The sequence below is a fragment of the Drosophila virilis genome, chromosome 4 (assembly GCF_030788295.1).
Source record: "Drosophila virilis strain 15010-1051.87 chromosome 4, Dvir_AGI_RSII-ME, whole genome shotgun sequence".
Classification (NCBI taxonomy): Eukaryota; Metazoa; Arthropoda; class Insecta; order Diptera; family Drosophilidae; genus Drosophila; species Drosophila virilis.
The window spans coordinates 22,583,564-22,608,617 of record NC_091546.1 but is presented as its reverse complement, the minus strand read 5'-3'; the positions used below and the strand labels follow the sequence as shown (position 1 = coordinate 22,608,617).

General features: G+C 40.2%; 3 protein-coding genes across 6 annotated transcripts in view; 1 reads left to right on the top strand and 2 right to left on the bottom strand.

Moving 5' to 3' along the window:
• The window catches only part of tai (taiman), a 107,814-nt gene extending 93,486 nt beyond the window's left edge, over nt 1-14,328 (top strand). For 2 of the 3 annotated variants that reach the window (XM_070208956.1, XM_070208955.1), the window contains exons 5-14: nt 3,989-4,877; nt 5,554-7,094; nt 7,860-8,045; nt 8,106-9,528; nt 9,840-10,025; nt 10,091-10,443; nt 10,507-10,846; nt 11,782-12,150; nt 13,368-13,679; nt 13,778-14,328. In XM_070208956.1, the coding sequence (XP_070065057.1) occupies nt 3,989-4,877; nt 5,554-7,094; nt 7,860-8,045; nt 8,106-9,528; nt 9,840-10,025; nt 10,091-10,443; nt 10,507-10,846; nt 11,782-12,150; nt 13,368-13,679; nt 13,778-13,809 (5,631 nt within the window). In that variant the 3' untranslated portion in view covers nt 13,810-14,328. The remainder of the gene's footprint in view (nt 1-3,988; nt 4,878-5,553; nt 7,095-7,859; nt 8,046-8,105; nt 9,529-9,839; nt 10,026-10,090; nt 10,444-10,506; nt 10,847-11,781; nt 12,151-13,367; nt 13,680-13,777) is intronic. The other variant, XM_070208957.1, reaches the window with a different exon arrangement.
• Nucleotides 14,329-18,793: 4,465 nt separating this feature from the next.
• aust (australin) lies at nt 18,794-19,725 on the bottom strand. Its single transcript, XM_002051074.4, has 3 exons — nt 19,467-19,725; nt 19,203-19,413; nt 18,794-19,143 (listed from the first exon to the last, which is right to left on the bottom strand). The coding sequence occupies exons 1-3, from the start codon at nt 19,723-19,725 to the stop codon at nt 18,951-18,953; spliced, it is 663 nt and encodes a 220-aa protein (XP_002051110.1). The 3' UTR covers nt 18,794-18,950.
• Nucleotides 19,726-19,791: 66 nt separating this feature from the next.
• Nucleotides 19,792-21,366, bottom strand: borr (borealin-related). Of its 2 annotated transcripts, none has more exons than XM_070208979.1 (3): nt 20,827-21,366; nt 20,242-20,650; nt 19,792-20,175 (listed from the first exon to the last, which is right to left on the bottom strand). In XM_070208979.1, the coding sequence occupies exons 1-3, from the start codon at nt 21,200-21,202 to the stop codon at nt 19,983-19,985; spliced, it is 978 nt and encodes a 325-aa protein (XP_070065080.1). In that variant the 5' UTR covers nt 21,203-21,366; the 3' UTR covers nt 19,792-19,982. The 2 variants fall into 2 exon arrangements, with proteins under 2 accessions (XP_070065080.1, XP_002051111.2); XM_002051075.4 differs by having other exon boundaries at nt 20,242-20,662; nt 20,827-21,364.
• Nucleotides 21,367-25,054: the final 3,688 nt, after the last annotated feature.

Below are 25,054 nucleotides of genomic sequence, written 5' to 3'. Positions count from 1 at the left end.
CAATTAAAAAGCAATTATTTTCAAACCGAAGAGAAGATTACACAAATAAGCTGGAACAAGCATAAAAGCCGGTTGCCAGAGGACCCACAGAGACTTTTTTGACTGACGTAATTTCGCTCTGCAAGAATTTAATTAATATTTTTATTCAATTTACATAAATTTATTTATGTTTCCATTGACAGCGACACGCGGTTAGCAGCGAGCTTCAGTCTCGTCATGTTATTTTAGGCTTCGGTTTTTTTTCACTTTTTTTTTTGAGTATTTCTTTTATTGGTTTCAGGTAGCCTAAGCACTTTATTATGCAAATTATAAGCGCCACGCTTTGCCGAACTTCAAAAACAAAATTCAATGAAATGCGACAGCGACAAAACCAAAAACCACAACAAAATCAACAACAACAACAACATTCAAAAGGCCCAACAACAAACAAAATACATAATACATAATTTTATTTAAACTAAACAAAGGTTAATGCAATTAATGCGGCTTAGTACAGCTCTATTAGGTTGGTTCTCCATTAGCGCTATATTAGAAGTATTCTGTGTACAATTATAAAATAAATTCAATTAAGTCCATATATTGCTGGGTTGATTTATTGCTAATGAGAAACCCTGCAGCTGTGGTCTAATTTGTATTACCAAGAGAACCAAGCGAATAGATATTTTATTGATGAACTAAAGCAAGTAGGAGCACAGTGTTAACACTAAAAAGGAGCTAAAAAACTTAGCCTTAGTATATATTGTATTTATTTAGGCAAAAATTATTTGCTTCATATCAGTTTAATGGGGTTTTCATTTATGTTAAAGCTCATAGGTATGGATGTATCTACATATATATCTACATATATATCTGCAATGCAAACTTACCGGCAAATTCTTAGATACCTAAACTTCCAGCTAAAGCTTAAGCAAAGCTGCCCATAGTCCGTTTTTTTTTTTTTGCTGCTGCTGCTATTCTGTTTTGCTCTTCTTTTCAAAATTCCGCCGCCGGCCTGCCATCGGCTTGAGTTCGGCTTGAAACAGTGTGGAAAGCTGAAGCTTTGCGCGTCTGGCTCACTCGATTGAGCTGCCGATGCTCTCACTCAGCGACGCATTTTTACTCAAACAGCTTTAGAGTCTGAGTGCGAGTGCGAGTGCGAAAAGCTAGCGCATGAGAATCGAACTTATTTTTGGCAACAGTTTTGCTTGCGCTCATTTTGAATTTTAGTGCGTCACCTACGACCTTATAGAAATTACTCGAAATCGTAGACAAAGTTTTAGTAACTGAACATTAGAGTAAGAGTATTGTACACATTATGGATGATTATAAAACATGAGAAATATGAAATTTGCAAGAGTTTAGGAGAAATACCCTATTAGAAGACGGGCATATTTCATTAAAGAGAATGCTTCCAAAAATGAACGAGTATTGAATCCACTATTTAAAAAAAAAGATCAACTTAAAAAGATCTGCTTAAATTGCGTGAAATTTGTAAGAAAGAAAAAGTCTGTTCATTAATTTCGGATTGCTACCGCTGTGACACTTCATCCACTACTTTATTAAAAGCCCAACATCACATTGTATTTTCAGGTCGCAGATAATACTTACCCCTTTTTTTGTTATTGTGCGGGGATCTGTTTAAGTTTTTGGCTGGCTTTTTGTTGTTGTTGCTGCTGTTGTTGTATGCGTTGCTTTGCATCTGCGTTTTTCAAAAAGCTCTCGTAAAATTCGCACATTACCTGATGCGATCAATTGAAGCTACAGGCCAAAGCCCGCAACAAAAAAAAAACACACACACACACAAACGCACACATTGAGAACAAAAAGTCCAGACACGTTTTAGACATATTCGTCATTGCATGCCCCGATTCGTGTTGTTGTTGTTTATTTTATCATTTGACTGATATTTTCGGAGTGCCTTCACCCCAAAAAAAAAAAAAAAAAAAAAAATGTTTTGTGCCCGTTGCTTGAGCAACTTTTCCTGGTTGGCTGGCGCACATACATATACCAATACATACGCGCACACACATTTATACTCACTGACACAGATGTGAGCTTCCTTCCAAACAAAAAGAAGTAAAAGCTCGCTCAGCGCTCTCGCAATTGCACTGGCAGATCAACGAACTGCGTTTGCTTTTCGGCGATGACGTCGCACATCGCAATTTCATATTTTATTGTTATTATTTGCGTGCAGCAGTAACAGCAACAGCAACAGCAGCAACAGCAGCAACAGCGGCAGCGGCAGCTTCTTTGACGCCCTCTCACACAAGGTGCAAAGGCAATGGTTGATAACAATGCACACACATACGAATTCTCGCACAAACACATACACGCATACGTATCACACGTGAGCCGGTAAACAAACGGCAGGAGAGCAACATCAGAGCATGTTATATCGCGAGAGCGCCAGAAAGAGAGCAACGCTTCGTCAGCTTTTGCCTTCTTTGTTGTTGTATTCGTGTATTTTTCGCCGTGTTTTCGGGTTTCTTCTTCTTTTTTTTTCTTTTTTTTAATACAATAATACAATTGCATCAAAAAATGTGTGTTTAGTATTTCGGCAACTTTGTGACAGTGCTGAGTGTGCGCAACGATTCTGTGATTTTTTTAATTGCTGCTTTCATGTCAGCAGCATTTTAACAGTGAGTAATTTCAAAAACGAAAACTATTTAGTGCCGCACACACATACATGCATACATATATGCACATATGCTAATGCAATACAGCAAACAAACAAAATATAGAAAGAAAACAAAAGTGAGTGATGGAGCGAGCCATTGACACGTTGATCAAGTTGATTGACCTTGAGAATGTTGTGAAAATTGTGAAATTCGTGTGTCTGAACTACGTCTTAAAACTTTTCAAATCAAACAATAATATTGAAAAACAATTTTTTGTTGTGCTTTCATTGAAGTTCTCTTGTTCAGTTTTGTTGTGCTTGTGCTGTGCGTGCAATCGCGCGCAGATGTGTGCGTGTTTCTGTGTGTGAGTGTGTGTGTGTGTGTGTGTGTGCGTTCGTTATGCCTGTGTCAATGACTCAAAGCTCAAACGCGCGCGCAAAATTTGCTTGGTGGAGTAAAAATATAACACGCACACATACACACGCACACTCAAAAGAAATGGAATGAAATGCGGTTTATTGCACTTTATTGTGTAAACACACACACACACACACACACACACACATTGAGCGAAACGCCGACGCACGATATTTCAACGCGAGCTTTTCGCTCTTTTCCTAGCACTCGCAAAAGCTTGGCAAAAAACAATAACAACAGCAAACGATGTCGATCGTAAAGACAGCTATAATTATTATTTTGAGTGAAGCTCAATGTTGTATACGGTTTTTTTTGTTTTGTTTATGTGTAGTACATAAAAAAAGAGCTTCGTCGAGAATACTTCCGCATGTCAGAACTTTTTCGACATACATAGATGTGTAAATGTGCAAACGTGATGTGTAAATGTGTGATATTTAAATGTATGCATGAAGATGTTAAATATACAAAGGTGTTCATAAATACATACGGTGCACACATACATGCATAAATATAAATATTCGGCGCTGTATAATATACAACATTTAACTATTTAAGTGAACTCTATTTGGAAAATTTAGATTTTTCGAACACGTGCTGATATACATATGTTTCATTCTCGAAATATCTACAAATATGCTGTTTGTATATCTTTTAACTCCTAATTGGAAAAATATTTGGATTTTGATTCAGTTTCAATTTAATTCAAAAACGCCCCTAACTCTATACTACGAATTTTCCCTATATAAACGAATATCATATTTTCTTAGTATATGTGAATTAAACACATTTGAAGCACTTTCATCAGTCGCGGCAGATAATTGATGTTCATACTAAAAATGGCGTAAAATTATGAGAAATTATAAATAACATGTTGTTTAATCATTTTAACTAATCGAACCATCTTGAAGTAATTTAAATAAATATTTTGCGAACAATTCTTTCTAATCAATTTCGAATTTCTATTGCCTTTGCAGTATCGTGATATTTGTGACAAAGGCCAAAGCCGTGATATATCCTCAACATCTACCAATAATAACAACAATAATAACAACAACTCCACAACAACGACCAACAACAACAACAATAACAACAACAACAACAACAATAATAACAACAACAACAATAACAACAATAGCCACAAACCGCAAGCAACCTCAACGCGCTGCACCCGCTGTGCCACCGACAACTGCTCGATACACCCTGTGCAACAGGGTGAGGTCTCCTCAACGGAGCCACCATTGCCAGAGCCATCGCTGCTGAACGGTCAAGTGCCTGAAATATCCGCTTACTTCGAAGCGCTCGAGCACTATATCAGCTCGGTGGGTTGGGTCCTGCTGCAGGTGAACGCGAACGGCATCATTGAGTCCTGCACGCAGAACATACGCGAACTGATCGGCTATGAGAAGCAGGAGCTCTTCCACCAGCCGCTCTATAGGTACCTCTATGCGGGGGATCACGCCAAACTGGAGCCGATCATAAACAACATGTACAGCAGCAGCGGCAGCAGTGGACCAGGCGGTGGAGGAGCAGGAGGAGGAGCCGCCGGTGGCGCCGGCAGTGGCGGAGGCAACGGATCAGGCGCTGGCTCGGTTGGCGGCTGGGGTGATCTCGATGAGCTGAACAATGGCAATGCCTCACAGCAATCGGCTGGCTCCAATTCCAGTTCCAGTGCTGGCAATGGCGCCGGAGGTGCAAGTAAATCGAAACGCAGCATTTCCACCAAGGTGCGCATGCTAGTCAAGGACACACGCCCGGCCACACAGACCTCCTCCAATTGCGATGCCATGGACCAGAAGCCGCTCAGGCAGTCCGGACACCAGGACAAGTATGAAGAGGTCGTGTTGATAGCGGCGCCAGTAAAGGGTGAGTCCAAGAACTATCCCAACTAAAAAAGGTTTTAGTTTTGGAGATGGAGAAATAAAAAAAAAAATGATAAAAATCTTTTTGGAAAAGCTTGAAAATACAGGGTTATTAGAAAAGATGTATTGCTAAACTGTGAAATATTATCTCATTCTCAGAAAACATAATCGAATTTGTTTTCCTGACCCTATAAAAAATGCATGCATAAAATATGTATATTATATACATATTAAAAAAGCAACAATTTATAATAGGAATAATTGTAGAACTTTCTGTTGACAGTATTAGAGAGATTGAAATAAACATGGCATACTGTGGAAATCAAACATATAATCTTATAAACTGTACTTAAGGTTTTGAACAAATACTGTTTATACGGAATATAATATTAAAGTTGTCAGATTTCGTATGAAAGTACTGGGGGTTCTTATCTTCCAAAACATTATCAACTGTTTTATGAGAGTAACCCGATGATAAGAAATTTGAAAAATTATACAAGAAATAGCAAGATATTAACTAGAAACCAGAACGAAGCGCATATCGAAATCGTTTTAGTTGATCAATCAGAAAAACAAAGAAAGAAAGAAAGTAAAGAATAATGTCGTTCGGTTCGTTTCACATCCCACAAATCCCGCCGCAATTTCCTGGAACAATTCATTAAACTATTCTCCGCTTGCAGATGACGCCGATGCGAGCAGCTCGGTGCTGTGCTTGATCACACGACCAGAGGATGAGTCGCCGCTGGAGATCAATATGCAGCAGCATGTGCATCAGCAGCCCATCGAACAGATGACCTTTAAGCTGGACGCACATGGCAAAATACTCAGCCTGGATGCGACGGCGCTGCGTGAGCCGTTCAAGCAGCATCTGCAGACGTGGGTGGGCCGCCTGTGGCAGGATCTGTGCCATCCGCACGATCTGTCCACGCTCAAGGCACATCTGCGGGATATACAAGAATCGATTGCCGTGCATTCACCTGGCAGCTCTGGCGGTGGTCCAACCAATGCTGGCTCCATATCGAATGTTATATCACGTCCATTTCGCCTGCGCCTCGGCGCACCCGATGTCTATGTCCATGTGAAGGCCAATTCGAGACTGTTCCTCAATCAGACGCCCGGCGAAAGCGACTTCATCATGTCCGTGCAGACGCTGCTCAACTCCGAGAACGATATGAATTGCAACAATACGGGCTCGGGCTCAGGCTCGGGCGTAGGCGTGGGAGTGGGCGTGGGCGGCGGCTTGGGCTTGAGCCAAATGTGCGCAATGTCGCCGGGCGCCTCGTTGGCTAGCTCGCTGGTCAACACGCTCTCCATGGAGGCGCTGGGGCACAGTTCCTCCACATCCTCGGTGGCGCAAACTCTGCTGCCCACACATCTGCTTGGCGGTCTCGTTGGCGGCGGACAGCACAACAACAACAACAGCAACAGCGGCGGCGGCGGCAGCAGCAGCGGCAGCAACAACAGCACACAAACCACCAATGTGGGTGGACCGCTGATGAGCTCGGCGATCATCAATGGCAGCGGCATGCAGCAGCGTCTGGGCAATGCCGGCGGCTCCTCGGCCAACTCCTCGGCGGCGACGCTGGTCAATGCGTTCACCGCCTCGCCGGCGCCCGGAGAGCATTTCACGTATGGCAGCGATGCGTTTGAGTTTGATATTGCACATTCCTCGTTCGACATTGATCCCAGCGGTGGGGTTGGCGCCTGGACCGATTCGCGGCCCAATTCGCGCGCCTCCGTTGCGACGCCTGTCAGCACGCCGCGTCCGCCCTCGGGGCATGGCTTTAGTCCGGCGGTGTGCGCCTCACCGGCCACGCCCTATCAATTGTCCTCGCACTCAGCTGCAAGTTTGCCCTCGCCGCAGTCAAATGCCAGCGCCGGCGCCGGCGGCAGCTACGGTTTCAATTTTCACTCTTACGATCCGGCGGACACCAAACCGGACAAAGAGCTACAACAACAACAACAGCAGCAACAACAGCAGCAGCAGCAGCAAAGCAACAACAACAGTGGCAACAACAACAACAATGCGCTTATGGGCGGCGGTCTACCAAATGGCGTCGGTGGCTTGCTGCTCAGCCAGCAACATCAACAACAGCAACAACAACAACAACAGCAGACGCCACCACTGCAGGAATCGTCGGAGCGACTGCGTCATCTGTTGACCAAATCGCAGAGCCTGGCCAGTGGCCTAGGCGGCGGCGGTCTTGGAGATGAGGAGAAGGTAAGTCGCTCAATCTTTAATTGATTCGATTTTGTTCAATTAAATTTGTGCTTAATTATTAAATTGACAGTATTTGAGCTTATTTTGTGCCTAGTTCCTGTAACTAGTTCTTATTTGATGAACTAGTTGTTGCTAGTTCCTGTTTGTAAATGTACAAACTAAAGTTTCTTGACTTTTCGTCCGTCCGACATTTGATAAAGTAAAAATATTGCAGGTCCAAAATTAATTCATTCACACTTACCAATATCTTGGATATTTAGTATTTCTCCAAAAATCTTTGAAAAAAACTTTCATGGCCTTATTAAAGCTTAAGTTGAGAATTTTTATAATTAACACTTAATTATATTTTTAGAAATTGAATGGAATTGATGATAAACTTGAATATATCGAGAATAGGGTTATTATTTAATTTTTTCTATTTCGATTTTAAAATTTATGAATAGCTTATAAAAATTACAATTTCCATATTCCTATAAAAAAGAACAACGCAAAATAAGACTCGAAGAAGTTTTTTTAACTGGTTCCGACCTAACTTGCTGGGATTGGCAATTATTTTAAACTAGTTCCAACACATTTTGATTTCAATATCACCTTCCCGAGGCTATTACAAGCTAGTAAATAGCCATCTTTATGCTATTAATATCGATGGCATATATTTTGTTAGCATCGGTTCATGGAACTAGTTCACTAAAGAATAACTGAAATACCTAATAATTATCGGACCTTGTTGTTTTACTAAAAATGTTCTTATTGAATTGCTTGCAGTACTTTAAGCAGGAGTGCAGCGAGGATGAGAAGCTCAATGTTGGGCCAATTGGCGGTCCAGCAGGCAGCTTCAAAATGGGCGGCCAGCCGAGTCAAATGGGCTTGTTTCCACCAATCGGACGCGGCGGCGCAAGTGCCACACTGTTGCAGAAGGCGGGCAACTCGCAGAATCCCATGCTGCTGAAGGTAAGTGAACAGTTGCTGTTGCCAGAAATGATGCTCAACCGATTTTGGAATTCGTTGCAGCTGCTAAACGAGAAGAGCGAAGAGGATGATGGCAGCAGTGGCACAGGCCCGGGCGGCCCCGGTGTCCTTAGCAATACGCGGCAGAGCGAGCTAATGCGTCAGCTGCAGAAGGATGACGGCGGCAACCATGGACCTGGCCACGGCATGCTGGGCGGCAGCGGTGCCAGCGGTGGCGGCAACATGAGCAACGAGGATCTCAAGCGCATGCTAAAAATCCAAAGCGATCCGGCCATGAGTCGCAAGCGTTCGCTCAACGAGCCCGATGACGACATCTCGGCCAAGCGCTCCGAGGATAAGCCCAGCAAGCTGTGCAGCCAAAACAAGATGCTGGCGAAGCTGCTACAGAATCCGCCAAAGTTGCCCAAAGCGCCCAATCCGGAGCAGCCGCTGCAAGTGAAAACCCTGCCGGACATAACTAGCTCCACTGTGAACAATGTGAGCAGCTCGCTGGCGGCGCCGGGCAACCTCATTAGCGCAGGCAGCACCGGACCCAAGGCGGCGGCAGCAGCCAATAGTCGAGCGCGCAAGTTGCAGCAGCAGCAGCAACAACAGCAGCAACAGCAGCAGCAACAGCACCAACAACAGCAGCAACAACAGCAGCAACAGCAGCAGCAGCAACAGCAGCAGCAGCAGCAACAGCAGCAGCAGCACCAGCAACAGTCAACGCCACAGCAAAACGATGTCTACCTCAGTCAGCAGCAACTTGCATACCAGCAGCAGCAACAGCAACAGCTGGCGACCACAGCAACTACCTCACTTACCACAGCGGCCTCAACGTCAGCGGCTGCTGGGCCCGATACGGAGCTGTCCAAGCTGCTGGACAGCGTTATGGACTATTATACGGATGACACGCCCATTGTGCCCGCAGCTCCCTCAGAGGCTTCAGCCATCAGCGACATACAAAAGTCGTTGATGCTCGATGTGGAAATTGCCACGTTTGGCGGCATAAATCAGCATTTGCTCATGTCACAGCAGCAACAGCAACAGTTGCTAGTACAGCAGCAGCAGCAGCAACAGCAGCAGCAGCAACAACAACAACAACAACAACAGCAGCAGCAACAGCAACGCCAGCATTTGCAGCCTCCTGCCTATCCAGGCATGTTGAGTCTTCAGCAACAGCATCAACAGCAGCAGCAGCAACAGCAACAGCAGCAGCAGCAACAGAATCAACAGCAGCAGCAGCACTTGCTGCGCCAACAACAGCAACAGTTGCTGGAGGCCATGCGCAATCAGCCCTTTCAACGCCCACCGCCCATGTATCCGGTGCGCAATCGTGGCCCCATGAACGCCGTTGCCACGCCCGGCGGCGGCGTTGTGCTGCCCAATCAGCAGATGCGCAACATGCGCCAGCAACAGCAGCAGCAAAAGGAGCGACTGCTGCAGCAGCAGCAAAAGCAACAGTTGCTGGTGCCCGAAAATGCCAGTGAGTAGTTAAAAAAGAGCTAGATGATAGGTACCTATATATTTGGAAGTTAGGATAAACCACATTTTGGCTGCTGCTATCAATAACTTATCAGCTAAATAGCTTCCTGAGATCCATCGATCAATCGGAAGCAAAGATATACGTTTCTTCTTCAAAATATCTTACAAAATTCATGAGCTCGACCTTGAGCAAAAAATGATAATCAAAATATTAATTAATCATACAGACTCATAGGTAGAATCGGTCGAAATATAAGTTATAAGCCATGTCAGAGATATTCCTTTTTTAATTTGAATTTATATTTCTTTCAGCTGGCATCAATGCGGGCATCAACAATATTGGCTCACTGATGAACACAACTGTGGCGCCTAATGTGTCGCTGTCCAGGACCAATCTGCCAGCGGATGCGCAACTGAGTCCAAACTTTGCGCAAACCCTGATGCAGCAGCAGCTCAGCCCCGGACGCAGTGCACCCTACAGTCCGCAGCCAAATCAAGGTGCGTAACAGAACGCGTATCACTCGGATTAGACTATTAAAATGCGTATCTCTTGCTCTATACAGGCTATGGGCCGCAGTTTGCTCAAAATGCACAGCGTCTGTCGCCGCTGCAGCAGCAGCAGAATCCTCAGCAGCAGCAGCAACAGTTGGCGTACCTGCAACAGCAGCAGCAGCAACAGCAGCAGCAGCAGGCGGGCGATGGCGGACGCTCCAATACGCCGTTCGGCAGTGGCTCCGGCCTGCAATCGCCTGGCATGCAGAACAGTCCACAGCAGTGGCCCACAGGTGGTGGCAACGCGGGAGCTGGTGGTGGTGCAGGTGGTGCTGTTGGCGGACCGGGTGGACCGCTGCCTGCTGGCAATGCCGGACGCTCACTGCAGCAGCACAATAATCCCTTGCTCATTGCGCAGCTGCAGGTGAGTAGCAAAGAGTTTGCTTTGCCCAATGAAGCACCACTAATGTCCTTCCGTGATGTTCAGAGCAACTACAATGCGCGTCAGTATCAGCAGCAGAGCCAGCAGCGTCGCGGCCTCAACTCACCCGGCGCCGTTGGCCCTGTCGGCGTCGGCGTCGGCAACAGTGCGGCAGCAGCAGCGGCGGCGGCTCTGCAGCGGCAGAACTCCTTCCAGGCTCAAGGCGGCGGCGGTGCAACCACGCCCGATGGCAGCACTGGACCCGGCGGCGTTGGCCTGGGCGTCAGCTTTGGCGGCCCACAGTCACCCTACGGTGGCAGCGCTGCGGCCAATGTGTTCCAGCAACAGCAGCTGCAGCGCCTGCAACGGCAGAGCAGCGTGCCGCAGGCGACGCAACATTTGCCAGGTGAGTAACGTGCGCTACCATGAAGCGTGTCCTGTGCCGGCCTGTCCAGCCGGAGTCTGCGTGTCAGATGAATGCCGTCTTCGAAACTTAGGCTTAGTTTTAGTGATTCTACCCATGCGCCCCTGAAGAATGCCCAACTGAATTAAGCCCAAAAGTTTTACTACTCAAACTTGTTTCAAATGTAGGCGGAACTAGTTAACTAAAAGGTGCCGACTGATTTTCTGCTGGAACTGGAATTAAATTAAAGTGGAACCAGTTCAAAAGCTATGCTATAACTCAATTGTATGTAAAAAAAAAACACTTGTTTTTAACAAAAAAGGTGGAACTTGTTCTAAAAATGAACGAACCTAGTTTTAAATATAACCAAAATCTTAATTGAAGTAGACTCAAATTGAATTCATTAAAAGATGAAAATATAAAGTTCATATAAGACACTAGTTCCAGCTTAGCTTTAGTCATGTAACTAACTGTGAACTAACTCAAGCTGAGCTAGTTCCAACTTTACATAAAACTCAAGAGTGTCACTTAAATGGCGCATTACTTTTAACTATACTCTATAAACCAAATGAACCAGCTCCACATAAAAAAGAGATAGTTCCACTAATAAAAATAGCTGGTTCCACTTAAAAATGAACTAGTTCCACTTAAAATTAACTAGTTTCAGCTCCACAAGATTGTTATCCCAAAGCGCGCCAAGCACACAATTACTTAGATTCCATGCAGCGTGAACCAGTTCACAACATGCCGCTTGCCCTAATTACTGTACTAAATATTAATACATAAACAGCTTCACACACACACACACACACGAGCATACCAACACCGTTTCAAACACACACACACACACACACACACACACACATACACGCAGACATTGTTAATATTTGACTAGTTTTTAACCAAAGCCAAACAAATCAAACGCTTAACCGAAACAGGCTCAACGCGTTTCGGTTTGTCGCCTGGCAACAACAACAACAACAACAGCGGCAACAACCACAACAATCACAATGATAGTGCAGCTGCCGCCGCTAGTCAACAGCAGCAGCAGCAGCAGCAACAACAGCAACAACACCAACACCAGCACCAGCAGCAACAACAACAGCAGCAGCAACAGCTGATGAACGGCATGAGCATGTCCCCCCATCCGGCCATGATGGGCGTGGGCGGCATGGGCAGTGGCGGTGGCAACGGCATCATAGGGCTGGGCGGTGGCGGCGGCGGCGGCGGCGGCAGCGGTTATGCAGCCCTCGCTGCCTATGGTCAGGCGCAGCAGGCGAATGATTTCTATGGTCGAGCGCAGACCGGTAAGCCGTGTGCTCACACTTGAACTCTCTCTCACTCTCACACTCTCTCTCTCTCTCTATATATATATATATATATAAATATATATCTCTCTGCTCGCTCTCATGCGCTCGCTGTAATCACATATCATGCCCTACATACATACATATATATATTGTGTACATATATGTGTTTATGTACATACATGCATATGCATATCAAAAATTCGTGCTAATCATTGTGTATATAAGTATAAATAAGCAAATTAAATTACCCAAAAACGATCCACACATTTTGTACATAGAAACTAAAAACAAACAAAAATCCTTGGGGCTCCCAGAACACACATATCTATTGCCTAACCACATTTGCGTGTTTTGTATAATCGTATAACTGTGCCACATACTATATATGATCTTGTATATAACCTAGGTATATTTGAGTATAATTAATTAAACGGTTAGTTTTTAGGCGCTGCACCCACCCACTGTATTAACCCATGTAAAGACTTTAGATATAGCTGAGACCCTAGAACCGAATCGACAATATCGTATATAATCACTATGATAATTGGGGAACGTATGTATTGTTTATGTTAAGTTTTAGTTTTAGTTTTGGCTTTATTTAATTTTTGTATATGAACTACTCACATGGCCATATAATGGAGTGTGAGTGCTTTGATATGAAAGGCTTCAGTCAAGTTAAGAGATATTAAATTATTTATATATTCAAATAGGAAAGTTATCCTATACAATAGTATAAATTCAGCATATAAAAAATTAAAAAAAAAAAAAAAAAAAAACATTTTAAATAAGAAGATTTCTATTTACGCAGCATAATTTAAAGATAAATTATACAAAGTACTCACAAAAAAGCCCAAGTGAATAATTCATGTAATTATGATTAATTTTAAATTATTATATGTTTACTTTTTAAAATAAACCACTCGCCTATATATACCCCTTATTTGCAACCTTGCCCTCAAACCTAGCCGCCAGATTAAACATTTAAGTGTGTGTCGTATATTTTATTATATATTTAATATATTATTTATATTACATTTATGTGTTATATGTTGTATTCTGTTGTCTGTTGTGTATTTATTTATGTTATATGTCTAGCTAAGTTCAACTATAATTGTGACTAAAAATCATTTTTTTTTTGTTGTGGGTTGAAATATGCGTTGGCCAAGACCAATTGTAGACTTGACTAATCATTGGCGTCTCTTCAATTCTTGCAGCTGGCAACGGCGGCGGCGTAGCTGGTGGCAATGCCAATTCGGAGTTTGTCAAGCAGGAGCTGCGCGCGGTGGTCAGCGTGCGGGCCCAGCAGGCGGCTGCGGCAGCCACGGGCGGTGTTGTCGGCGTTGGCGGCGCGGGCGTGGCACAACGGGGTCAGACACCGCAGAGTCCGCTGCAGCAGGGACCAATGATTGGCGGCGGCAATAGTACAAATTCCATGGGCAATGTCACGCCCACTGGCAGCGGCAGCAGCGGCAATCCAATGCTCAACACACCGCCAGATCCAACGCTCGGCTTTAGCTTCGAGACGCGTGAGTATACAAATACAAATACACACATACATATATATATGTATATACTTATATATCTGCGTCTACGAGCTAAATTGAGATTGTTTTTTCCCACACAGCGGACTTCTTTACAAGCAGCGCCACGAGGTGACCCTAAGGAGCCTGAGCAAAACCCAAGGACTCAAGAACAACAACTGCTAAACAACATCAACAACAACAATTCATGTTCTTCAAACGCATTTAAGGCTCTCAGAACGTTTTTCCTTTAAAAAAAAAAAACAACAATAAATAAATGAAATGAAAGTCGCAGCATTTTTGTTAAAACATAAACAAAACAAGGCTTGCAACAAATTTTAAACAAAAGCGATCGAACGTCTAGAAATGTGTAAAATGTATATGTAAAATTTAAATTATATTAGCAGCACTATAAAATAAGCCAAAACGTTAAAAACAAATATATATGTATATATACACAAATATATTTATTATTAACACTAGCAAATATTAATTGTAATGCATAAAAAATGGGAACCTCGTCTAAAAAAAATAACAAAAAAAGAAAAATCATTAACAAGCTATAGTTAAATATTTTGAAAGCTGCTAAAAAATATACAAGAAAACACAAAAAAAAAAAACAAAAAAAAACATATTTATTACGTTTAAACATAAAGATTAGACTAAGATGCTATATATACAAAAACCAACACACATACATATATGTACATGCATATGTATATGTATGTATATATTTATATATATATAAGAAACTGCATGTTAATATTGCGGCTGGCGCAACGTTTCAAGCTGTTGTTTATTATGGAAATATGTATAACACTAAAGATCTAAAAAAAAAAACAAAAAACAAGCGGATCGGCTTTAAATTATAACGGCATTAGTGTTACGTTTAACTAAACTAATTAATTAAAAAAAAACGTATACAATTTGAACGAACTATATAAGCATATAGCACACACACAGATTTATACATATGTATATATACATATATGCTAAACGTTCATATATATATATGTATATGTATACATATTTAAAATTAGTGTTGAATTTTTTTCAGTGTGATAATTTGTTAAATTTTATAATATACTAATGTTGCTTATTTGTTGCTATAGATCGTCTCCCTAGACATATTTCTATACGATTTTTATTATATTCAATTCCCAAACATTTACGTTTCTATCCTTTTTATACATACATCCATATCATTTTAAGCGATCGCTTTATGAACAACTATTTGGGATACTAAATCAATTTTAAAATACAACAATTTGAAAAAAAATATTTTGTTTAGTTATATGTATGTATATTTGTTATGCTATTTGATTTTGAGCTGCACGTAACTGTGTAACTGGAATTGTACATATAATTTTCACTATTACATACATATATTATTATTTACGAAATTGTAATTGATAATTTAGTTAATGCTTTAAACGTAATTAATTATTTTTATAATTTTTAACAAGCAGATAGAAAAGCGCGCGCACTGCACAAAAGTCGTCGTTGCAATTCAATGTGAAGGCTATTTTACAGGTTTTTTGTTTAAACTAATTTGTAACAACGTTTTAACGATAACACAACATTTCTTTTATATATATATATATATATATATATATATATATATATATATATATATATATATTTTATGTAGCATATCACAATTACTTCAACTTTACTGAGAAATCTTTTAAATGTTTCTCCTTTATATTGTGTAATTATTTTTATTATCGATTTTTGATTTTGTTCACGCAAACGCATCTGTAAGCTGTAAACTGTAAACTGTAGTTGGGTTCAATCGTTATAAATATTATTTTTTAAAACAAAGCTATACAAATATTACGGTACATATAAATATTTTAAAATTAGTTTTTTAATTTTATTAAATATGTTTAAAATGCAACAAAGCCTAAATAAAAATTTATATACAATATATAAAAGTAAAATATGGGGTAAGTGGTTTTGTTTTTCATTTATTTCCATTTTATATGCTTTAACAAATTATGATGCTGAGAAAAGAACAACGACAACAACGATAAAAATGTTTATGAAATAATGGAGTGTATACACAAATGGCGATATTAACACTTGGGAAAATAGAAATACCTCTCGTTAAGTTCAAAAAAACCTATAATAAACATACAAATTTATATATAAACTCTTAACAGAAAACTAAAAAAAAAACTAAATAAAAAGATAAAAAAACATAAATAAATGCCAGTTACCATACAAAATTATAATACTAACAATATAATTGAACATTAACAACAATATGTATTTATTTGTACATATATGTATTTAAATGCTGATCGCAAGTTTCACATACATTAATTTAGTAAGTACTTTTAAGTAAGAACATTTTTGAGACAGCGTTAGTTGAAATTCGTTTTTTCTAAGAGGCTACATTTAATGCAATTAAATTAAATCATAAAAGAAGTGCTATATATATACGACATGCCGACGATTTAATACCCTTGCAGATGTGCTAAATACAAATATCTATTTTATGTCTATCTTAACCCATTTTGTCTAATATCTATCAAATTTCAAATATCAGTTTTGATAGATGTATGATGCTAATGGGAAGAGTTTAATAATTTCTGCAGAGGTAAATAGATAGATTGTCGAAAGCCAAGTTTGAGCTTTGCTCTTGGTTCTCACGTAGCTTTGATTTATACAGAATAGGACCTCAACCAAAACAAGAAATGAATATACACAAGTATACTGCATTTAGTATAGGTTTGAATGATTAACAAGTACATTGCATACGTATATATATTTATATTGATAAGTGACTTGGCAAAGATTCTAGCAAATTTCACACACACAGCAACACAAAAAGTACATATAAAGTGCATTAATGAATTTAAGCATTTAATGAAATTAATTAATTTATAAGCATATAAAAATATATATTAAATTACCAAAATAGTTATACATACTTATATATATATATATTGAACAAAAAAAATATTTACAAAAAAAGAAAACAGAAAAAACAAACCAAATTACCATAAACTTTCGTATTCATAACAAGAATTAATTTCATAAATTTATTACAACACTAAAGCTAGCTACGAATTATACAGCAAAAAAAAAAAACGAACAAAAAACATTAATATTACTAACATTTAACAGTTTCCATTTTGATACATACATATAATATACATATATATTTAATTAGTTACAAGCACATCTATAAATAAGTTATTACTAATTAATTGTATATATGCATTCGACTTTTTAATAATTCCATTCAGTTTTTATATGTATATTTTTACTGTATATACTCGTATTCTCTTTATGCAACCTAGTACCATAAATTTGTACCAAAATAACAAAATACATTTAACATGAAACCATAAAATGAAAAAATATGAGGAAAAAAATACAAAATGCAACGCCCTGTACCCGTGCATAAGCCTACAAAACAAATTGTTAAGAACAAAAAATATTACAAAAATATAAAATGAAAAAAAAAAAATACTATTTACTAATTACAATGAAGCCCTGAACCGTAATAAGTAGTGCCCAAAAGAACTAATACAAAAATACAAAAACAAATATATATTAATTAGCATTTAAACGTTATAACGAATTCTAAAACAACAGCCTAAACAAATAGTTATTTGTAAAACAAAATAGTGAAAAAAAAAAAACAAAAAACAAAAAAACTCATAGCACAATTTTGTATAAACAAAAAATTCATAATAACCACAAAAAACTTTCAATACAAGGATTAGAACTTTATACACAAGGCTTACAAGAGTATAGACTCATGATAGAACACACACACACACACGCGGGAATAACTAGGAACCATTTCACAGTTACAACAAAAAGTATAGCAACACCTTTACCAAGTTTTGTACATCATTTTACAGTTATTGTGTCTGCTGCTGTACATATATAGAGATTTTGCATGAAATTACGTATCGGAAAAGCTGGGAGGATCTATTGTTGATTGGCTGTGTTAAACAAAAAAAATAATAAAATAAAGATGACCGATAAATACTGATACAAAAATAGTTCAACAGGATAACCAAGAAATGAAAGCAAAACAAGTTTGTGGTATCTATCGAGTTTTAGTACGGTTGAGAATGGGATTAGCGTAGTTAGACGCGTTCGGGGAACGCCTAGTTAACTGATTTACGAGGTTAGGTTAGTTTCGGTAGGCATTGGATAAGGTAAATACGTACATGGGAATGAAATTAGTTTTATTTCGAGCAAACTTCAGTTCAAATCATTCACATATGCATCTAATTTCTAAGTATTGACATGTTTCGTAACACTTAGGCACATATTTATACGCTATTGTTTCCTGTTTCCCTATGTTGACGGACCCAAACTGGAACCAAATGGTTTTTAAAATTGCGGATTATATATGGATATTGAAAGACTTATTTTGTTAGGAGCATAATTTACAATGTAAGGCATCGTTTTAAAGGCATTCGATTGGGCGCATATTTATTTAATTCAGTGTATAAAATTGGCTACACTTAGGATATACGAAAGACACCCAAAACTTGAACCCAAATACAAGCCACATAAATGTTACAAACAAAAAATGAAAGATTAAAACTAAATGTTATATTGTGTTGTTGTCACTGTCGCAGTCACTGTTTATATGTTGTCTATGTCTCTCCTCTCTCCCTCTCTAAAAAAAACTACTAAGAAATGATAATTCAGACATATTTTGTGTAAGTCTATGTACCTTTTTGCTAAATATTATATTTCTATGTACGACTCACCCTCTCACACATACACACACACACACAGTTGCATATTATATAAAGGTTCACATGGAAAAAAAAACAAAACTAAATTTCAACACTTCACAAAACATTTGTTATGCAAAACAACGTACATAAGTAATTCATGAAATGGATAATTTCGAATGTAATTAATTAATAAACGTACGTGAGTAAATGTAATTCTCGTGTAAAGATCAGGCGATATTCAGAGAGGAACGCACTTTCAATTGAATTTACATTAAACAAATGAAAACAATTTAAACATTAATATTATGTGCGCTACGTTTATGTTTGTACTTACAAATCTATGAATAATTAAATTTATTAATTAATTATAAATTAAATATACAATGAAATTGCAACAACACAACAGCAGCAACAACAACAACAGCAACACGTACACTTAATGTTTAACAAAAAAGAGAAAAAAAACATTGAAAATGAGAAAATGAAAAAGACTAAATAAAATATTAATGAAATAAGAGTAAACCGAAGCGATATCCTTGACTGCCTGCCTGCCAATCCTCTAGAGCTTGCGCAACTTGGTGGCCATGTCGACAATCATATGCAGATTGGAGTTGAGCGTTTTTATCTGATTCAAAGTAGCCGAGTCCAACTGCTTGAGCACCTCGCGCTTCACCTCGGACATCTTTTGCGGCTTCAGCTTGAGCACGCCCAGCTTGGTCGGTATGTGCACGTTGGCGCAGCGATCCGGAAATCTGCAGCAGATAGGAACTAGTGGAGCTGAGGAGTAGTAATAGACATGCTCATTGCTTACGTCTGCACGGCCAGTGGACTGCCGCCCGTGGAGAGAGCCACCTCTCCCGGTTTGGGCCAGCGTAACAGGGCCACAGCTGGTAAGTCGGCGCGCCGGGACATGCCTCGGTCCACGGATTTAACTTGAGGGCGCGCCGACAGCGGCTGCTGTGGCGTGCGCAAGCGTCCGATGCGCGTAATGGACTGGCTGCGCTTCGTGGGCGGTTTGGGCGCTGAAAGTCTTTATTAACGGTGGACTTTAATAAAAGGGATGGCTGCTGCTCACCTATCCATTGATAATCCTCGAAGTGGTGCAGCTTGAGCTTGAGAAACTCGCTCCACTTCATCTGCAGCACATGCTGATGGGTGCGCGCCAGTATGAGCTGCAGCTGATTGTTCACCTGCTGCACGCTGCGCTTGCCAAGCTCATCGATCTTCTCCAGCGCCGACTCCAGTTTCATTTGTGCCATGCGCAGCTGCTCCTCCCGCTCCGCATCTAGGCGCATCTGCTGACGGGTACGTTTGCCTATTTTGGTGCGTGGCATCTCGAATTTGTACTGAAACCGTTTTTAAATACTTAAGAGTTGAGAATTGACAGCTTCTGCGCCTGCTGCGATTGAACATTTGAATTTTTATTAACTTGGGACCAACTTAATTTTAGAATACACTTTAAAAAATGGATTAGCAACTGCAAAATGAACTTAAACTAAACGAACATAAAATACGTATGTATATAGATTAGGAATATATATATATATATAGATTAAAAATTTATGTTTGTAGGCTTTCGACGTTTGGGCAGCTACTTGAAGCCGGCCTTGTTGGCCGTGTTAACAATCAATTGCAAGTTCTCATGCAATGTCTTTATTTGGCTTAAAGTGTCCGCATCCAGATTCTCCAACAGATCCGCCTTGATCTCGGACAGCTTCTTGGGCCGCAACGATAATACGCCATTGCGTATGGGTATATTGACATTGGCAAACTTGTCTGGCATGCTGCAAATGGAAGGGGGGCAGAATTCAGTTAGCTGATAGACGCATGCTCCAGGGGAAATAACTTACACCTGGGACACAATGGGGCTGCCGAACTTGGAGAGCGCCACCTCGCCGGGCTTGGGCCAGCGTAGAAAGGCCATGGGCGGCGTGGATGGCGAAGAGGAGCGCTTCTTTAGAAGCCGCGGCGTACGATCTGCGCTAAATGCCTTTGGACGCGATGCCATCGGTGTGCGCATCTTGCTGCGTGAATTGCGCAGCGCATTCGAGCTGCTGCTGCTGGCCACAGTGCTGCTCGTATTCACCAGCACCTTGGAGGCACCACAAGCGGAGCGACTGCGGCGCTCGCGACGCGCACGCGCCGAATGCAACGGTCCAGGTGTGCGCATGGCCTTAGCCGAGCGCAGCATGGAGCCAGTGTAAGCGGATATGGTGCTTACGCTGTTGCTGCTGATGGCACCGCCCAGGCTGCTGTCCTCTGTAAGGTAGCCTAAATAGAGTGTGGCCAGACCAACAGCAAATGTATGGGTGTACGTGTGCATGTGTGCGTGCGTGAGGATGACAAATGTTAGGATCATAAGAAAATTAGAGCAGAGTTCGAGAACGCGCCACCAAAAAGCAGAGAATAAATCAAAATATAGAAAGAAATAATACCCTCATCATTGCGACTGCTGGTCGCTGTTGCGGCTGCGCAAATGTTGGTACTGGCACCGCCGCCGTTTGTTGTATTGCTGCACATGGACTGCGAGCCGAAGTGCTGCGTCTGATCGCTGGCCTTGAAGTCGGAGAAGTGCTCGAGAGTGAGCAGCAGCTCCAGAAAGTCGCACATTTTCATTTCGCGCAGCTCGGTTTGCAGCCGCGAGGTAATCATCTGCAGCTGCGTATCCACCATCGATTTGTAGCGCATCTCCAAGTCGTCGATGCTCATCAGTACGGAATCCATTTTTAATTCGTAGGTGCGTATCTTTTCCTCACGATTGGCCGCCTCGCGATTTCTTTTCGAATTTTTTGTTATCTTTGTGCGCGGCATTTTGGCAGCGAGTTTTTGGTTTCTTATGTTTCGAAATATTCTCTAGTAAATATATATTTTAATTTGCGTCTTTCGTTTTATCACACTGAGCAGGCGTCGTTTTTGTATGTTTCTTTTGAGTTTTTCCGCCGTTTTCTTTGCAGCTGGCGTCGATAGGCAGCATCAATGTGAATGTAATCGCATCGTTACATGCGATATATCGATATGTTAACATTTCAGCCGACAGTCTGTGCAGCTCTGTAATATTGGGCAGACCATTTGTTGCAGTGTTTCCCGCGAAAGTGAGCATGTTAAAAATGCAGTGATTTATGCTCGGTGTTTCTTATTAATATTTATAAATAATAGCGGTTTGATGTATTGTGCAAATATGTGAACAATGGCAAACGTGTTTTTGGCCTGTGCAACTACAACTTTTAGTTATTTTGTGCCTGTGCAACATTCATACATACTCTGATGCAAGCACCGTTACTTGGCCGACCAACGCTCCTCTCACTGCTCCACACTGCATAAAACATATGTATGTATGCATGTACACAAGCTGCGAAGAAATTGGTAATTAATTTTTTGTTTATTAATTCGACGAAAGATAATATAAGACTATTTTGTTTATATTTAGTTTGGCCAATTGGCATATTGTGATGTCTTTAAATTGCGGGGATATTTAATGTACATTTTTAAGATCATTTATAGAAAGTGTGTTTAAAGTTGTCTAAAACAATGGAGCAAGAGTCTCCAACGTCTCTCATAGGCTATCTTGATAAAGCTTCACCATCCTAGTTTTTCTTTGCATATGACGTCATAGCATAAGGCTTTTCGAGTGCGATCGTTACGTACAGTAAATTAGTACACTTTTAACTGAATTATTTATGATAAAAGACAATATTAAATATTTATTTAAATGTGCATAAAAAAGGTAGAAGTATATGCTAAACAACAGAAATAATATTCTATGAAAAGTGACGTCATACTTTCTGATGCTGACGTGTGCGTAATCTTTTCATTAGAATACCATGGCCTTCAGACATTCAAATTTTCTACCTGGTTGCGCCGGGACTCGGCACTGCAACAACAACATTTGTGTTGTTTTTGTTTTTATGATTAATGCGGATGAAGGCCTAAATGTGCGAATCAGCTTCAAACTAATTGTTAAAGCCTCACATACAAATTAAATAAGTACGTGTTGCAGCGGTTTCTGAAATTCCATCCGCAACTATGAAATTTTCGGTTTTAGACTCATTTTCCAAGATCTTTACGAATACTTATTTAATACGTGTTCGTAAAGCTTAACGCTCTTGGATGAAAAATGTGGGTCAAAGGAAAGTTTATGTTTCCACTTCAAGATTCTTATCACAAGGCCAAAATAGCAGGTCGTTAAACATACATAAATATAAATAGAAGTGTAGATCAAGATCTTATGGGTAGATTTCAATAATTCACGGGCGTGTATTTGTTGGAAAGGCAGTATCTAAAATTTGTATCCACGGGCAAGGCCGGGCAGTACCGGCTAGTAAATCTACATAAATAATTTATGGCTGCCACCTTCTGATAGGGTATAAAAGCTGTTGTATGTGTTGCCCCTTTAATTTTAATCACTGCGAGGTGTTTTTTTTTGTTTGTTTTATCGTCCAATGCACACGCCTATGTATGTATGTATGTATGTAGTGCGTGTGACAGTGTGTATGTATGTATGTACACATATCAGCATGGCCACTTAATTTGTCAAACTTTACATTTTCGTTGGTGTGAGCAGGACAGATGCTTGTCAACATGCAAATAGATGGTATATAGATATTCCAACTTCTAAAAACACGCATAAATATATATCCTATATGCATGTATTAATTGCAGTATGATATTAGACAGTTGTGTACGGTCTATGAACAAGTTTCTTTGCTATGTCGTAAAGCAAGAGTATATTGTGTGCATTAACTGCATTAATTCATTCGGCAGAATGCGGCACACACATTTCAAGATTGCAAAACTGAAGTTCCAAAAATTACAGCCGCAATCCTATTAGGCAGCCCAACCCCTGCCGCCCTTGCCACATTGCTGCAGCATAAATTGTATGCTGTGGCAGGCGTAGCTTGTGCTAAATACGAGTGCATAGCATATAAAAGATATGAATGTACTTCTCAGCCAGACTATGGTGGGTATATAATGTATCTGCAGTTGACTGCGTGCTCTCTCTCTCTCTCTCTGTCTCTGGGCTAACATTCTGCTTGGCTGTGACCACTTTTATGAGATTCGAAACATTTTGGACAGCCATTGATTAGGTTTTGCTAATTAAATTGCCAGACCGAGCAGGCGAACAAAGTGTCAAAGTTTTTAATTGGCAATTGGCTGGAGCACAAAAGCCAGCAACAGTTAATCCGCTTGGCTGGCCTAAAAGCTAAAGTCAAAGACGCAGCTGAAGCTGAGCCTTGGTCACAATTGATGTGCGGACATCTCCAAAGCATATCCAATCAGCGGTAACGTCAACATTTTCGCTCCACTTTATTTGTGAGAGAAATTCAACAATAGCAGATGCCACAGCAGCAGCGACAACCACAACAACAGTGAAACCCAATTTGCGCGACCAAACGATGCGTTAAGCACACAAAATGCAAAACGGATGCGACTTTCATGGATAGATTACACAACGACTTATTTTACATACACACATACACATACACACACGCACACGCATACATAAAGTGTGCGTTTATCCTGGCTTCATTCCTGTCCCAACCGCAGCTCTTTGCCGCTTCTGATTGCCGCTCGCCTCGTCTGCGTATTTGCAACTGTTGCATATTGCATAGTGCGTGCAACGCTTTTATTGTGCCGCCTGTCGCCGCAGCAGCCGCTGGCAGACAGCCTACATGTGAAAACGGGAGCATACCAACCAGGAGCATCATTACATTTTGTATATATTGTAGAACAGGTGAAGCCAGGACGGGCACAATGAAAGCCACACAAAGACCAGGATATACAATCCAGACAGGCAGCCAAGCGGACGGGCAACCAGCCATATCGAGAGCTGTGAGATCTGATACGAATATGTTATACCCTGCCATTAGCAGTGTTGTATACTAAAATAACAATCATCAACGGTCTCTCATTTACTTGAAGTCTTTCAAAAGTCAGATTATTTTTAAATTGCCCAAAATATGAAAAATATATATTGGAAAATATCATGATCAATTACATGTTAAAAATTGTATACATATTCTATTCTATTCTTTTCTTAGTATTTATTATTAAATCAACTGATTTAGAATTATATTTGTGTAAACCCACGCTAACTAATATGCATTTATCCCTAATAACTTTATATATTACAATCATTAGCTTTATTTTTACTTTTGCCTAATACTACTTTTTCGCTCACATAACTCGCTCCCTTCTTTTACATAACATCGCCCTTCTATGCGATTTTCATAAATTCAATGCTTTCTATTTTGATGTTTTTGCTTTTCAGAAATGTGCACTTGTAATTAGTAGTTTTGTTTAAGCCGTTTGAGAAAGAGGAATGCACATTAACAGGTTAGTTTAAATCTTACAATACATCTTTAACTAACCGTATACAAGTAATTAATGAAATGCATCACGTAAAGAAATCTTAATTCGAAATGGACTTTTCTAGATTGCAATTTCGATTCCTTTAATTAAATAAAGTTCAGAGTCTCTGCCAAAAGTTTGCTACCATTTAGGGGCTTTAATTTGATAACAAAATGTTCAGCATTCATCTGGCTGCAATTTGCACCAAGCCACTACAAGCCAACATTTTCAATTAAAACCAGTTGCATGTGCTCCACTTTGTACGGGTTATTTACTATTCACTCCTTCGTGTTCTTTACTATCTAAGTTCTTGTA